At 39.3% G+C, this 17,419-nt stretch overlaps 1 protein-coding gene across 5 annotated transcripts in view; it reads right to left on the bottom strand.

Annotated features, from left to right (window-relative positions):
* The window catches only part of TJP1 (tight junction protein 1), a 67,563-nt gene that overhangs the window by 35,217 nt on the left and 14,927 nt on the right, over positions 1–17,419 (bottom strand). For all 5 annotated transcript variants that reach the window (XM_069026003.1, XM_069026004.1, XM_069026005.1 and 2 more), the window contains exons 2-4: positions 4,933–4,989; positions 387–511; positions 68–170 (exon numbers count right to left, since the gene is read on the bottom strand). In XM_069026003.1, the coding sequence (XP_068882104.1) occupies positions 68–170; positions 387–511; positions 4,933–4,989 (285 nt within the window). The remainder of the gene's footprint in view (positions 1–67; positions 171–386; positions 512–4,932; positions 4,990–17,419) is intronic.

Below are 17,419 nucleotides of genomic sequence, written 5' to 3'. Positions count from 1 at the left end.
TTTCACTTTTGTATTTTAGTCATTTTCTATAACTATGGAATTTTAAGTCTTCAAGATGTTCACTTACAATTTTGGCATTCTTCCCACTTTTCCTCAGCTGCTGAACAGCAAATGCATGCTCGACATTATCCATTGAAACTCCATTAACCATTGCAACACGGTCATTTTCTCTACATGAAAAACATCACAGTGTACAGTATAAATACTTTATACCAAGAAGAAAATATTGGTGAATAGGTGCCCCTGAGCAAACTGCCTGTATTACTAACCTACTAAACCAATAGTTACAGACAGACAACTTGAGAGCAAAACAATTAGGAGGTTAACCTACTACTGACAAAGATGAATGCCCCCAAATCAGAACCCAGGTACAGTTTGGCACTTACTGTAGCAGTCCTTCTGCTGGGCCTCCTTTCAGCACATCAGAAATAACTATTGATGTCTCACCACTCTGAAAGTGAGGATTATCTCTTCCTCCAGATATTGCAATACCAAATCCAAATCCAGGGGCCTATAATGTAACAAGAGAAATCTTTTTACTTTCCAATATCTAATGGTCACAATTTGCATTCCCATACTGAACACAAAAAGGTCCTATGAGATGAATACAAGTTTTTGAAAGAAAGCAGGACCAATGAAAGAATCAATGCTATGCAATCCAGTAACAGGAGACAGATTAAAAATAAGCACTTTTAGAAGGCAGAGAGTTTTGGAGTAACTACCCAGTCTCTCCCAAGAGATTAGAGTTCTCATTTGCATTTTTATGGCCTAGACCTCAGGTGGTCATCAGCAAGACCTCAATCTTCAGTAAGCACAACAAACCATTCCACTGAGCTGCAACACTGACTCAAACCCCTGTATCACTTCCTGCAACACTTTCTTTGAGTTTTCACATTATGGTATTTACCCAGCTTGACCTCACTTAGCTCAGGAACTGACAGGATTGAAGCACACAGTAGAATGACTGCAGGCTCAGTTCTTACGAATAATACCAAGATCCCTTGTACCATTAAATACATCAAAACCTTGTCAGCACTTGCAAATCATCTGCATCTTAACAAAAGTAATTTGCTTCAATCTTCTCCCTCTAGGGTGACCTGCCACTACAGCAAGGTCAGTGCCTCTGAAAAGTTATTCCTGTTAGATATTTCAAGATACAACAATGATGCTTACATTTCTGCCTGGAAGCAGAGAGGGTGGGAAATAAGCTAAGTATAACTGATCTGCAAACCATCTAGCTCTTTCATCATTGCACAGAAAACATTTAGAGGATATTACCATTTAAATGCTGTATTTTACTCAAATTCTGCAATTTTCAACTATGCAAAATGCAGTCACTGGACAGAAAAAAACAGGTTTGGGTCAATCCCACCCCTCCATTTCACAGAGTGCTGGCAGACTTCACCTCCTCTTTTTCAGACTTTTCAACAAACATGACCCAGCTTTAGCAAGGAGTTTCGTAACCTTCCAGTGACAGCAGAGACAACATGGCAGTCTGCATCTGGCTGCAAGACACATGACATTCAGTTTTTTGGACACTAATTACTGCCCAAAACCAACCTATTTCCTATTTCCTCCCAAAACAGAGGTCATAAAGAGATGCTTCAGATTTGCCTGTAAGCAGTGAATAGGAACATAAAGTACTAAAATACAGATTTGGAGATTCACTGCTCAGAAATGGAGTCAAGCAGTTAGTCCATACTGTTGCCAAGAAGGAAGCTGGTCTAAGTGTGGGGGAGTGGGGAAGGCTACACCTTACTGTTTCTTTTATATCCATTTCAATTCATTAGAGGATGAATGGACTTCTTTTCAAAATACAGCCTAGCTAGATTAACCAGAAATCATGGCTGGGATGCAAGAATTAACTGAAGCTTGGTGCCATGAAGGAGGATCTCAATGCGCACTCATGGCCAGAGCCGAGCATTTTTTTCTGTTTTATTTTTTAAGGTCAAAGAGAATATATAATAGCCTACACAAATATGTTACAAAAAAACCTTTCAAAACAGTATTATTTCCCCTCTCATGACACTCCTCCTTTTAGTTTTCCATTGCTCTAACAAACAGAACTTAGTTTGCACTGTATTTGGGTGGGGAAGGGAGAAAAAGAGATAATAACAGACATTTATGTCAAACTTCATTTAAATATTCTCTATCTTTCCTTCACCATAAACAAAAATATTTTTTAAGTTCTCCACTCATAAGAAATACAATCATCAGGCTAAGGTCAGCAGAAACTCACTGTAAACCTTATCTTGCTGCTTGCCATTTAAAAGGATTTGAAAATCAAATCACCAGTATGAAGATGACTACATTTCATACTTCGATGTTCCCTTCCAGAAGCCTTGAAGCAATGCAGTCTCATACAGAGACAGCACTTGAAAGAGCCTACAGGTCAGATAAAGAGTTTCTAATAAGATAAATCAAGGTCTTCAGAAACACTCCCAATTAAAAAATCCAATCCTAAATCCTTCTGAAAATTTAAGAGGTCACATAAGAAACCTTCCAGTAAAAATCAGCCTACCTACTTCTCATTTTATCCTGCTGCCGACCATCATCTTGAGAGACAACTGATTATCAGAACTGCTCTCTGAAAACTGAGCATAGTTCCTAAACGTCTGGAAATAGCAAGATGATGATGACTACAGATTATACAGGATACTAACATGTATCTTAAGTAAAACTGCATTAAGAAAAATCTCTTGTATCACAACTTCACCTGTCAGATGTTGTAGAAAAATACACCAAAAAAAGAGCTGTACTATCCTACTTTCCCATAGTAATGCAGTGTGGAGCAGGCAAAAAGGTAGGCACACACCTGGTTTCTGTGCTTTGGGGGAAGGACACCAACATCTACCACAGACACACAGAACTGAGTTCCAAGCAGGAGAAAAACCACATTTGTATACAAAGTGCATGGTTCTTTCTTCAAGTCCTTTGCAGTTTTAAGTATATAAACCCAGAGGATCTCTCAATAAAAGATAAACTGTAGCTACCTGATAAGCTTTAACTGAACTTGAGACTGGCTCAATTCCTTAAGAGTTAAGTAGCAGTCCAGTCTAGGAAGTTGGAAGGGTGGTAAAGAAAGGGAACAAAAACCGTTGAGAAATTCCAGTCTCTCCTTCCCAAAAAACTTTCTAACAAGTCTTTTGACAGTAGTGCTGGAATTCACTAGTAAACCCTGTTCCCAATGTTAAGGATAAATTCTAAGCACGTGTTTGTTTAACATTAGCATAAGGGTATTGGTTTTTTTATCTGGCAGACAGAAATAACTTTGTTTTTAATTGACTAAATTAATGCTATCAAAATTATTAACAGTACATATCAGCTTTCAACACCTAAGAGCTACTTAATCAGCTAACAAAACATTTATACCAGAACAGTTGGCAGAATTCTGGCACATAAAAGATCATAACCAAAATTATAGTCGAATCATACTTTCACCTCAATGTCATAAAAGAACTTCTGACTATGCTGCAAGTGCAACCAAACATGAGATCTCTGGTTCCTACCAATTATTTTAAAAATTTGTTCACGGTAACACCATATTGCAGCATTTCATTATGTCTTTGTGCACTGACTAAACTCACTTCTGGTGTCACTGAAATTACTGCTCCAACTGACCAGGAAAAATTCCCCTTCAAGAGAAAATGAGGTATCATCAAGCCTACAAGCCAACCTTGTACTAGTATAGCATTTTTTGTTTGGTTTTGACTATAAACCAGTACTGATTTAATCACTAATATGAGTAAAAAATTGAAGTTTACAGAAATTTCAGGGATGACTGGACAGTTTCAAGATGAAAACATAAAGGGCAATTAATTATACATAGAAATAACACTTCTTGCTCAAAAACTTGTTGACCTAAAAATTGTTGGAAGCTTAAAGAGTAGCCTAGATAAACATCACTACACATTTTCATTTTCACTCATACTTTTCTTTCACGTGGCTGCAGTCAGAGACAGGATAGTTTGACCAGAAGGCTGACAAAGTGAGTGTAACTGTTCCCTTCACAAAACAGCACCTACCCAAACAGTTACTTTGAATCAACAACATTAAAGCCTTTAGAATCAACAGCTAACAGGTCTGACAGAGAATTAACATTTTATCTGACCAGCTGACCTACAAATACGCATTTTTTTGTCCGAGGTCCATTCATCCCACCAAAGCTACAATTTTAAAATGCATTTATTCAACAATGAAGTGAAGGCAAATGGTAGAACTTGCTCCCTTGAGAAAACACTTTCACATCTCCCTGGTTTTGGAATGAATACTGCTATTTGGACCATGATTCCACAGTCACTTTAATACTCAGTTGCTGCCAGAAATGGCATCCCACCCGGCTCTGACTTTTCCTAAGCAATTAATTCCTTATTGACTCTCTTGTACAGCTTCATGATAGCTGCATCAGAACTCAGTTTAATTTAGGAGTAACTCAAACAAGAGGAATCAGTCTAAATGTAAAAGCAGTCTTGCTATTCACTGATTCCCAGCACACATTCCTTTGTGCAGGGTACACATTCTGACCACCCCGAATCACTACTTCCAGCCACTGGTTTAAGAAAGCAGCAAGCAAATAAGACAGTTTTGAATACATTTATTTATATGCAACTACATTATTTTTTGTCCCTGCAAATAAAGTTTTAAAACTTTCAAGCACAACCATGAATGAACACAGATTTCTACCTCCCCTCAGTTAAATACAGGTAATCTAAAGCTTTGTTTCTGGCATGGTTATTTGTAGGCAGGCTTATCTCTGAAACCCAACAAACAAATAGAGCTATCACATGGAGCTTTTACAACACTTCTAAATTTAAACAAAGGAATATGACAGTTTCCTTTCCTTTTACTTCCTGACATCTGGCCTTTTCCTATTGTTTTCAGAAACTACCAGTATCCTGCGTTAGGCACACAGAGCCAATTGTATGAACTTACCCTGTGAAGAGTCACGGTGTGTTGTTCCCATATAGCTGTTTCTTCCATTGTTGTGCTCTAAGGAAAAAAAAAAAACAACCAAAGATTAAACTTCACTTTCAATAGCTGTATAATACCACAAACAGAAACTTACATTCAAAAGTAATATTAATATTCATATAGAATAGCTACAGAAGAAGTTGGCCTGGCTCATTCATTACACATTTCCTGCCTTTATATGTCACATCTGAACTTCCTGTGCTCCTGTGGAAAAGGGTGTGGGGAAGAACAGACAAAATAGATTACAGAGCTTGAAGTTATAAAGAAGTTTCAAGGGAAGGGCTACAAGCAGCATTTGTGATATAAACTCTCTTGGTTGCTCATTAAGCTTGCAGTAGTCCAAACAGTTGTATTTATATTCTAACATTCATACTTACACTCTCCTTTTGCTTGTTTTAACTGTATGCAGATTACTGCTAATTCATGAACACCCAGCTACAGATTACAGTACCTGTGCTACTGTATTATGCACACAGGTCACATTTAATGGACTGCAGTTTAGTGTAGGCTAATTATTTTGGTGAACAGTAGCACTGCAGAAATTACAAGGTCCTCTCTAAGGTAACTAGATTAAACAGTAACATTATGACAATATTGACATACCTGCATTTCTGCTTAAAAGAGAACTACTTAGTGCGCCACGACAAGCAAACATTTGGAAAGGGGAACACAGCATGAGGGATGAAAACCTAGCAGAGCCCAAGGCCTGAAAACAGGCAAGAAGGCAGCAGGAAATGCATAGCGAACGTCCTGCTGCTACATTTTCTACCTTTCCAGGAGGAGTGTCCAGTGTTTTGCTCCATACCCTTCCCTCTCATAAGCATTCAATCCACTAATTAAAGAACAGAATCAGAACACAAACATCTCTGCAACATGGCGGTACTGGTTTTTTGAAAATCTACTTTGCTCTCAATTTGTTCCAGTTACAGTAACTCAGTCAACTACAACAAAAAGTACTCAGAATTTTTAATCCAGTCCTGTATTACAGGGAATAGCAGTAGGAGTGTTTACTCTCACAAACAATAAACTTTTTCCAATTTCAGAATATCAGAATTTGCAACTGGGTTCAAAAAGCGAGTTCTTCTCATAATGCCAAAAAGCTCTGCATTTTTGCCTCTGCATTTTGTGCTTGAATTTCAAACGTTAGGATGTGCCACACTACTGCTCATTTCTCTTTCAGGGTACACTTATCTTTAAAGTGTTGTTGTGACTTAATTGGGATCTATTTCATTCAAACAGCTGTAATTCTCCTCAATTCAGTACCAAATGTTGCTCTTTTGCATTACCAATTGATTCATCTCTATCCCAGAATTAGATTATTTCTCTCCAGCTTTTTAAACTCAGACCAAATATATACTAAAACAGTAACAATTTACACACACAAAGCCATCTTTGAAACAAAACAGAATGTTTGCTTGTTAAACGGTCAAGGAATACTGATTTTCTTCCTTATTTCTGATGTTCTCATTCTGTCTTAGTTTTGGCAAGGGCTTCTCAGGCTAAACATCTCATCAACAAGTGAAGAATTATCTCTGCAAGTAAACTTCTAAAGCAAAAAGCTTTAAGTTCCTGTTCAGAAGAAGGGGGAACAGGAATCCAATAAAGGACTGCAAAAGTTGCAATTCACGTGATAATTGAAATAGGCTGCCTCATTTCTACCTGCAATTATCAAGAGAGAATTTAACCCGCCTGATCATTTACTGCACTTCTGGCAGCGCTCCACAGGTACAGCCCTGTGTCAGCAGCAGAGCCCCCCTCAGCCAGCACAGTTTGAGCTCCTTGGCTGACAAGCTGCCTGATTTCCACAGCTCTGGGTCCTTGTGCCTCACTGCTGGAGCTTGGTACACAGGGCACAGTGCAAACAACACCAACTGGCTCTGGATATGGCATGAACTGATAAAACCCGGTTTAACCAGATCAGCACTGCTCCCACTGGATCTGGGAGAACTGGCAAACCCAGAGTCGGAGCAGGGCAAGACAACAAAAACAGCTAAGCCATGACTAAAGAAAATCAGAAATTACCTATGTAACATGTTTCTGAGAACTGTGAGAAGACACTACTTCACAAAAAACCCAAGACAAATGTTAAAAAAAAAAAAAAAAAAAAAATCAACTTCACAAACTCACCGGCCTTTCTAAACCTGGACAGAGCACTCACTGCTCAGTCAGATGGAGGCTGCCACTTTTAAAGCCTTTCTCCTTTCTGCAGAAGCTTAGACTTTCCACTTTATTCCCCATTTTTTTGCTCACACTATTGCTATCACCTCTCCTAGATATTACTAATACATCCATTTCAAATGCACAAGACTTGGAAACATCAAATATCCATTAGTTACACAGCAAAGCAAGTAGTATGTTATTTTCATTCTTTCTGCATGCTCAAACAGTCCAATCAAGAACAGTGAAAAACAGTTCAAAGGCAGTCTGAGGTGAGTGTTGGGTTTGACACAAACTGCTTACTTGAGTTAGTTCTGATCTGTAAAGAACTGCATTCACTCGCAAAAGAAAAAGGGAAGTTTGAAGAAGACCTGTGAAGGTACTCACCCCACTTAGCACTGACAACTGAGGCAGAAGAATGAGCCTGTGCTACCATCAGCTGAGGTCCCTGTTGTGATGCTGCTCTTATTAGGCCATACTCAAAGTCTTCTATTTTTCATGCTATCCACCACTAATTTAGGGGAAATCAAGGTGACTCAGCAGGAACTGAGAAATATATACAGCCTAACAACCCAGAAACTAGGAATATAGGAGAATACTAAAATGCCCCAATCTAGAGTTATAATAATTTATCAGAGACCCTTTAATACCTTTGAAATGCAAGTGGACAACTTTGCAAACTCCTATATCTATCTTACCAATGAGTCTACATCACAGAATCACAATTTTTGAGGCTGGAAGGGACTCTGGAGATCATCCAGTCCAACTCCCCTGCCAAGGCAGGGTCACCTGGAGCAGGTGGCACAGGAACGTGTCCAGGTGGGTTTGGAATGTCTCCAGAGAGGGAGACTCCACACCCTCCCTGGGCAACTGTTTTAGTACTCTGCCACCCTTCAGGGAAAGACACTTCCTCATGCTGAGGTGAAACTTCTTGTGTTTTAGGTTATGGCCATTGCTCCTCATCCTGTCACTGAGCACCACTGAAGAGTCTGGCACCATCCTCTTGGCACCCATCTTGGAGATATTTGTATGCATTAATGAGATCCCCTCTTACTCTTCTCCAGACTAAACAGGTCCAGTTTTTCCTCATAAGAGATGCTCCAGACCCTTCATTATCTTTGTGGCCTCCGCTAGGCCCTCTCCAGCAGCTCCTTGTCTTTCTTGTACTGAGGAGCCCAGAACTGAGCACATATATTAAGAATAAAAAGAATAGACAGAATGATGGTATCACGACTTTAGTGATTTATTTCATGCTTCTGATTTATCAAAAAGATAAATTTCCTTAAGCTCATCTTAAACACCTTTACATAGACAATTGGTATTCCTGGCTCTGTATATTGCAAGTGGATGTGTTTATGGGTTGGGATTTTTATTAGTATTTAAAGGATAGAGTCACACATTATGTTGCAATTTGTCAATATGGAAGTTATGAAACTTATCATTTGCTCAGAATCTTGGAAATATCCAATTTTGTTCAACTCTTTCATCTTTGGAATTGCCCTTAGAAATAAACATATCAAAGTAAACATCTTTTCAGAAAGCTCTCTTTGTGGTCTTATAAGGGTCCTTCAAACAAAACCAAGCACCTTTTGTCCCCCTTCTCAACATATTTCAATGCAGTCATGTTGCAAATGGCATTGCTCAGTTTATCACAGGTGAAAAAGTTGTTGCCAGCAGCAGCACTGAAGCCACCCACAGGCTTGAGAAGACAATTCCAGTTCACATTTGGAAAGCTTCAAACAACAGCAACAGAAATTAGTATTCTACCTTAAAATAACGTGTTTCCCAAGGGGAGGTTTCTTGCAGATTAACACTTTTTAGATTTCTACACCTCAGCTCAGACTAAGGCCAGAGCTCCTACATATTCTTGAAATCCAAGACAGAATAGTTTCCCAATGTTTCTTTCAAAGTCTAGGGGGATTTACTATAGGAATTATTGTTCCCTTTTTAACTCAACTGCTTTTCATAAAAAGTGAATTATGTTCTAAATGACAAGATAGATTTTAAGGAATTGTTTCCTCAATTGTGATCAAATTTTGAGGTCAAATGAGTTTTCAACCATGTTACTTCTTAGTAAAATTTAACAGTAATTTTTGAAAAATAAACATAAGTGTTAAATATCTACAGTTGCCATCCATTTCCATATATTCCTCACTAAGGACAAAGATGATTACATTTTCAGAGAAAATAATACCTAGATATCTACCTAAAACAGATTTTCCTCTGGAGTAAGCAAGAAGAACCTACTGTAGGAAGCACTAAGTTGCATTTAGCATCTTTACCAGTCTGGTTTTGCATATCAGCATTGACAGCTGTCCTACAGACAATAAAAAGAAGCAACTGTTTCTGCTACCTCAGGGGGCATATTGCTCCTATTCTCCACAGAACACTGTGGGGAGAGGAGAAGTATCTGACAGCTGTGAGCTCTTTCAACCACAACAAGCAAACCACAGGAAGTGAATGGTCAGATCACAAACTCAGCCATGTAAAGAACACCAGCTTTGCTTCAAGCTTGCAGTCTCGTGTATACCATACTTACAAAAAAATGCTCATGTCAAAAACATTCCTATCTATCCTGCAAAAATCATAACTGTGACATGTTCTTATTTATGACACAAAAAAGAGAAGGAAGAACTGGTACTGGGCTGTGTCAAAAGAGGGAAAAAATATTATATTCACTCTCTATATACTCTACTATATAGTCTTGTATTACATACAGTATTAGCTATAATATATTTAGAGTGTGAATCCCTCTTCAGAAGGATACACCAGACATACATATGCCTCACCCATCTTGCTGCATTTCTATTTGGCTTCTAAAATTAATTTTCCACTATTCTTGGGGAAGTCCAGTTCAGCAGCAGGATGCTATTAAACTTCCAAGTTCTAGAGGTTAAATGCAGTATCAATACATTTTGACTGCACTTGTGGGAGCAAGAATTAAAAGTGCTTATCAGAACGATCAGAATTTGAAACTCTTACAAGAATTTCTGCAATTTGTTAGGTATCTAGGGGGTGATATTTATCATTCACTTAAAAAAACCCAACATAATCAAAGTCAATATCCAAAACACACAGCTTCCTGAGGAAGTATAGAAAAGAAAACAGAATCTTCCTCAGCCAGCCCAGAACAAGGAATGAAGAGGTCATTTCCCTACACACAGCATCGTTCAGCACTCAGCTGCAGAACAGTGTTGTTTCCAAAACCAACCACGATGACTTCCCTACAGATACTCACCTTTGTCCTTGCCTAGTTGAACTACAGCCACCTTAAATTCCAACAGACTCCCTCCAATTGCCTTATCATAAAAGCCTTCAGCTGACTGGGGGCAGGAGACCCATTTTTTAACAGTTGTTCCCCTGCAATTAGTGCAATGAGGTCAGAATCCCATTATCTGACTGATTTTATCAGCTGAAAGGAGAGCTTTGTCTTCCATAGTCTAACACATACACAATGCACCACAGCCTCTCTACAGGGAACCTTAGAGTTACTTGAGGTATTTCCAATCCTGGCAGCCAACTTCTGGAGCAAGTACAGGCAGTCAGGCGGAGGAGAGCACTGAGGCAGGGTCCCCACAGCAAACTGCACACTGCTGCAGCTACATTCCCACCCACAGCCTGCTGTCTCTGTCCTACACTCTGCAAACAGCCTGTATCTTGGTTTTTTATTTGATCATCACTCCTTCCAAGGAGAAGGACTGTTTTCCTGAACAGAGGAGAAGACTCAAGAGATCAGACAGAGCAGCTCAGGGACTGCCACAGAGCATCAGGTGCATGTTGTTTGTCTATTTGATTATCTCTTTTACACAGCACTGCTAAATTGAGGAGAAAGCACCCACTAAAGGACTCTTTTGAGATGTATATAAAAAAACTCCACAGAATCACTGAAGCTGAGAAGTCAGTCTTCAGATTCACCTTCTGTCTGAGTGCACATCCACAGAAGTGACATCAACCATCTCTTGAAACAGAAATAATAACCTTGTTCTCTAAAGCAGATGTACTAACCACCTAAAAGTAAAGCAGTACTCATTGCAATTTTTTCCCATTTGATATATTGTACAGGTTCCAAGCTCTAGTCAAGAGTTCCACTCCTCCCAAACATTCACCTATATTAAACAGCCCCACCTCATGAAAAGTCTGTACGAGGAAAACCACAATTAAAGCTGCTCTTCAGATGAGAATGCGCAATCCAACTTAGAAAAAATACAGGATTTTCAACACTGCATGTTAATAAAACAAACTTATTTTGATTTAGATCACTCTGTAAGTACAAAGTCTCTACAATAGCACACATGGACAGTTTGAACGGCACAATTAATCTTTACATCATGAAGAACAACCTTGAGAGGAAAAAGTAGGACTAAATACATACATGTATGCTTTAAAAATAACTCAGTTGTTTAACCATTTCACTCAATTCTGTGTGCTTTCAATACCACATGCCATGCCATTCTGCAAGACACTACCTTACTAAACACAATTTCCACTGCTTCCTGACCTAAAATTCCAGAGGTTTGTGGCTACCTTTTGAACATATAGATACTGCATGTATCTAAAAACACCCCTAACCACAAGTTTTCTCGACAAATTTTTCTATGAGCGACATTTTTGCTCTGACTTCTGGGCACTGTTCTCTCTAAGCTAAAAAAGTAGCTCAGTATTTAACTCACCACATCCATGTAATACTCAGCTTGTTTAGCATGACTCACTTTTCCAGAATGGCCTCTCAAGTCGAAGCTTCACACATCACAGATGGGATCATAAAACCTTTCTGTTGGTGGTACTGCTGCTCAATGGAAAAAATGTTAGACCCCTCCTCCAAAAAAGCCCTAATCAAGAACAGTATGCACAAATTTGGAGGGATGCTGCATTTTAATTAAATAATTAAATACTGGATTACAGATCCAGTTAAATCTGAGTATTTATAGAAGTGTTTATGACACAGGCCTAGTAAATCACATTATCCATGAAAGGCAGAAGGCTGACACTCAGGAATAAGGCAAAACAAACCAGAGTGCAAGACCCACATGCAGATACATCTCAAATGATCTCAGGTCAAGCTACTTCAGATGAAGAACACCACTCAAACACCCTGGTAACAGTATCAGCCGGCAGCTAAGCAAAGCTTACTAGCTCCTGATTGCTAAGGTGTGGGGAAACTGTGCTTCAGCATACGGGATCCCTGCCTCTTTTGCTTCTTTCCATTTTGCCTTTCAGCTGGCAGCAAAACCACGTAGGATCACAAACTCCAAAGTGCTGGCAATAGTGTTTTACACATCACTACTTCAGGCCAATACACTAGGAAAAGATAGCAAAATCACACAGAACAGAGGCTAAAAAAGCCAAGTGGCAAGCCATATTTCTCCCCCCAGCAAGGGATGTTACCACAGAGAAGCACAGACAACTTGCACTTTGCTTTAAGTAATTTCTCTACCATACTGACCTATGTCAGTATTATTAGGACCTAAAGATTCCTAACTCAGAGTATAAATTTTAACATATAACTGAAAGGACTTATCCTCTCATTATTTACCTCAAATTTGATTTTTTTTTTTTTTTGTATCATTTCAAAACCAAGATCTTCAAGGAATTCATGTAATATTTCCATTGTTTAAATCTTAGGATGCAACTTGAAAAGCAATTATTTTACCACAGGTACCTGCTTTAGGCAGCACACACTACCCTCCTACTAGTTTCCATCCGAAAAAATATCCCCTCCCTCATATCTTGTGAAAGTGTTACACATATTTTTGTGGTCATTGCTAACCATATCCCCACCAGTTCATCTCAACTTCAACAACAGCACCTGCTCCTGGTACAGTTTGTAAGGCAGTCCCGGGAATGTAAAAGCTTAAACTACAGCTTCTCACCAAAGTAAAACAAGTCCTATTGAAGTGCACCAGTGGAGCTCAGAAGTACACACAGCTGTGACCAGTTTCACAGCACTGACACAGCTTAGAACAGCAAATTCTAGTCCCATAGCTGCCTGGTGGGTTTGTTTTAAAACCACAGTGGTGATCAAATGGTGGTGCAGACTGCCGAGGAAGGCCATGGAATATCATCCTTGGAGGGGCTCAGAACTCATCTGGACAAGATCCAGGGCAACCCTGTAGTTGACCCTGCTCTGAGTATGGGGCTGGGACTAGATGATCTCCAGAGCTCTGATGAGCTCTAGATGATCTGACCTCACTGTTCTGCAATTATTCTATAAATCAGATTTAGTGAGAACTGCTTTGAGCACAGACTTGGACTAGCTGATCTCTAGAGTCCCTTCCAACCTTAATTACTCTGTGATTCTATCTAAGTCACATTGCCAGCACATTTCTGAAACCAAATCCAATCATCCAACTGCAGACACAACCTCCATCTCTACTCTTATACACAGCTTGACATTAGTGTTTTATCACTCAAAGAACATCAGCTGGAGTTATTCCAGTTGGTTTTTCCCTTGGGGAAGGAGAAGAGCACAGTATCAGTATCAAAGAAAGCAAAATGATACTGTATTAGCTTTATATAAGAAGCATAAATAAATCTTCTGTATCTGACTACAGCTTTTTATTTAAAAAATACAAAACCAAAATGCACACAAGTAGCAGATATGTCCACCAAGGAATTACCAACATGAATATAGACATCAGTGCAGCAATCAAAGCTTTCAAGCACTTCACCTGAAGACAGACTGCTTCTCACCTTGTCTCTAATCAAGAGAATCATAACCTAGTCACCAAGTGCTGCACCACATAAATTTTAGATCATTATACTCTGAAGATCTGTCAAATGAGAGCCTCAGGATAGGCAACAATATCCCACTAAGACAGAGCTGGGTTGGTTTTCCAAGAACTACTCAGAGCTTCCAAGTATGAACAAATGTTTAAGAGTTTTGCATCACAATTCCAGTTAGAGGTGCACAAAAACGGCCTTTGACATCTTCCATCTTGACAATAAAAGAGTAGCCTGCATAGGTTAATTTCTATTTAAAAGGGGGTGGGGTGGGGAGGGAGGGGTGTTGCTCGTTTTGTTTTTGCTTTTTACAGCCCACATAGCCACATCAAACCTATATATTCTATAGTTAATTTACCACATTCTTCTAAAATTAAGATTTGAAATGCAGGTGTTCTGAAAACACACACTACATTTTGCTTCATAGAAGCAGTTGACAACTACTTTTGAAGTAGCAGGATTAGGGGGTTGGGAGTGTGTTCCCCTGACATTTTACCCCTTGAATCTCAGTATGAAGAAATATGTCACTGGGCAGTAAGTGACACCCCTGCCCTGCTTGTAGGTACAAAATTTCTTCCTCTGAATCTCAACCAACCACTCTTAGTGGTTTCCTTTAAGAAATTAAAGGAAAAGTGTCCTTCCCTACCCTGAACAACCACACACCCAGATGGCATCCTCCCACCCTCAACTTGGGTAACTGTCAGTTAAGAAGATTCAATTTTAGCAGTCACATGGCTGCTAGAGAATCTTCAGAACACAGTACAACTCTGAGCTCACATTAACTTCACACAATCAAAGAAAGCAAGTCTCAAATCAAGGATACAGAAATACAAGAGTTCAAAGAGAAAGAGATGGTGAATAATGTTAAGTCTTACAGCTCCTTGAAAAAGAGTTAACTTCTTGGGTTAGAAAGTTTTTAGTGACTTTGGATTAAGGAGACAATGGCAACAAATAGTTTGGTTTAAAAAGCACGTTACAGGGAACACAGCAGGGTTCTGCTTTACTTTCAAATACAGTGTTTGTGAATTGAGAGAGGAACAAAAACAAGTCCAAGAAGTCACTGGGAGAGAAGAGAATGGGAACTAGAGCAGCACTGCCATACCCACCCCCCCACCAAGATATAGACATGCGACTTAGATGGGAGGACAACATAACAAACACCACCACAGCATTCAAAAGGCTTATTCAGCCATCAGCAAGGTAAACATTCCTAAACTTTCTTATCAGGCAAGTGTGGAAAGCAGAAAACACCTCATTTTTTCTCAGCAAAAGGACTATCCCCATCCTAATAACATCTAGCTTCCATATTACTTCACCATGAAATGTATTTTCCTATTTTTCAAAAACGCCTACCTTGAAAAACTATCTGTTTAAACAGGTACAGTCTACTACACTTTGAGAGACAGTTGTGAGTAAAGTGTCAATCTCTCCTTGCTTATATGCACATCAGTCTATTCCAGGATTTTCCTGCTGAAAAAACTCTTTCTAAAGCTAATGTATTAATGATTTGTAGGCGTTACAGAAAAAAAATAGCATGCTGCAATTGTCCTTCCATTCAATCTCAAAACTGAGTAACATAGCTCTGACAGAACTCAAAAACGGGTAATAAGTTGAAGGTGTAGAAAGAAAAAAACACTAAGATGTATTAGTAAGTAAAACCAGTATTTAAATTCTGAACAATATAGTGCAGGAGAAGAGATGGAGAAAAAAAGTCCTTCACTTTTTTATACTAAGTTGTTCCATTGTATTCAACAGCCCACAGACCTGCAGATGAACTCCCACATCCGAAGGAGCATCTTTCTACAGCTCGGTCAACATCCTTTTCATCAGTCCTTTACACCCTTTTTGTTTAGTGTCTATGTAATAGAAATTAAACTTATCCACTGATACGATGAAAAATCAAAGTGATTGTGAAGGTTCAATTTCCAAAGAGTGGTGCAAAGGGGTGAATGGGGCCTAAGAAAAAGGAACTCAGTTGTGTGAGCCAATTGAACAGGTGTCCTAAACATAACCGCGGCAAGGCACAGCAGCCAGAGGACTTGAAGCCAAGTCTGCTGTCAGGAGTACATCGAGTATCTCATTAGAACAGCACCTTGAGGCCACTACTTGACAATACAAAGGGTTAAGGAGCAGCAAAAGCCTAAGGCTTAAGGCTACTTTCATTCTTGGCACAGAGGATCTCCTTCACTTGCAAAGCTACTCTGAACAGAAACAAGGAATCAGCCTGGCATTGATGATGGCTTTCTTGGGATGGAAAAGGAGCAGCCAGGAAGGGAAGCGAGCAACATAAAAGCAGGAAACTACTCAGGTGGGTTATTCATTGACTCCAAATGTAGTCAAAAGACTGCCCATATAACAACATACCTGCAGACACTTTGATAACCCTTGCTGCTGCTTTCATGGGTAACACAATTGCTTATTCACAGCCAGTTAGAGTGGGATTTTTTTTTTATTCTTAATCCTGGCTATAGTATTAGATATTCGCAAAATATGGATGTTTTATTCCAGAAGGCAAAAAAAGACTCATTTTTGCTAAAGGAAGATTTACAAGTATATTTTATAGAAAACACATTTTTCTACCCTCCAATTTATTAATATTTTCCTTTTTTTTTTTTTTTTAAGTGATTCATTCCTTTCTCCTCAGGAGCCAAGGCCACTAACAAGCACAGGAGAAAATAACAGCAGCTCCAGAAGAATCTTCAAGCAAGAAGAACCAGTAAGACATGTCCACACTTTCCCCTTCCCTTAAAAGGACATGCAACAGCAACAGGGGTGACCCTGCAACCCAAAACATCTTTCCCGTACCTCTTAAAGAGCAGCAATGAAACCAGCTCCATCAGGGAGCCAAGACTGAACAACAGGCACTAAAAGCAGGTCTGAGATACTGCCCAGCACCATCAGCTGCCCTGATCACAACTCTGCTCTTTGATTTACTACCGGCAGCAATCCCACCACTGCCTTTCACTAGACCATTGGTTCACAACCAGACCTCTTCAGAACAGCTGGATACAAACCACTACATAGTAACTTAAGAAAAACAAGCACTTTTTAAAAACAGCACGTTCTTGGTTTTTTGGGGTTGGATCTTCTTTTGCAGACTGCATCCCTACTTCCACTTCAAACAGCAGAATTCATAAAAACCCCAGACTGAAGAATTACCCCAGCCTTTCTCACTCAGTGAGTCAGGAGCCAACACCCAGTCTCCTTCCCCTCCCCCCATGAAGAGAGGGCAGAAGAGACATTGGCTACAGTCACTGGAAAAAATGACAGAGCAATTACTGGACAAGAGACTGTACACAGGCTTCAAACTGACCTCTGTAGGTATTCAGATTTACATAACCATCACATCGTTTCAGACAGACATATAGCTAGGGTTTCTTTCTTTCCTGTTTGCACATCAAAGTAGAGGAATGGAACAAGGGAATTCACTAACATGCTTAAGAGCAATAATTGTTGACCAGATCAGAACTTCCTAGCAGCAAGTTGCCTTATGCATACCATGCAAAACAGCACACTTCAAAAGCAATTCTTCTCATGAAAATCCATTTGGTAGACTTTCAATTATTTCCAC

This window comes from Aphelocoma coerulescens, chromosome 10, assembly GCF_041296385.1.
Source record: "Aphelocoma coerulescens isolate FSJ_1873_10779 chromosome 10, UR_Acoe_1.0, whole genome shotgun sequence".
Taxonomy (NCBI): Eukaryota; Metazoa; Chordata; class Aves; order Passeriformes; family Corvidae; genus Aphelocoma; species Aphelocoma coerulescens.
Note: the sequence above shows the minus strand (reverse complement) of the source record. Positions and strands in the feature narration are given on the sequence as shown.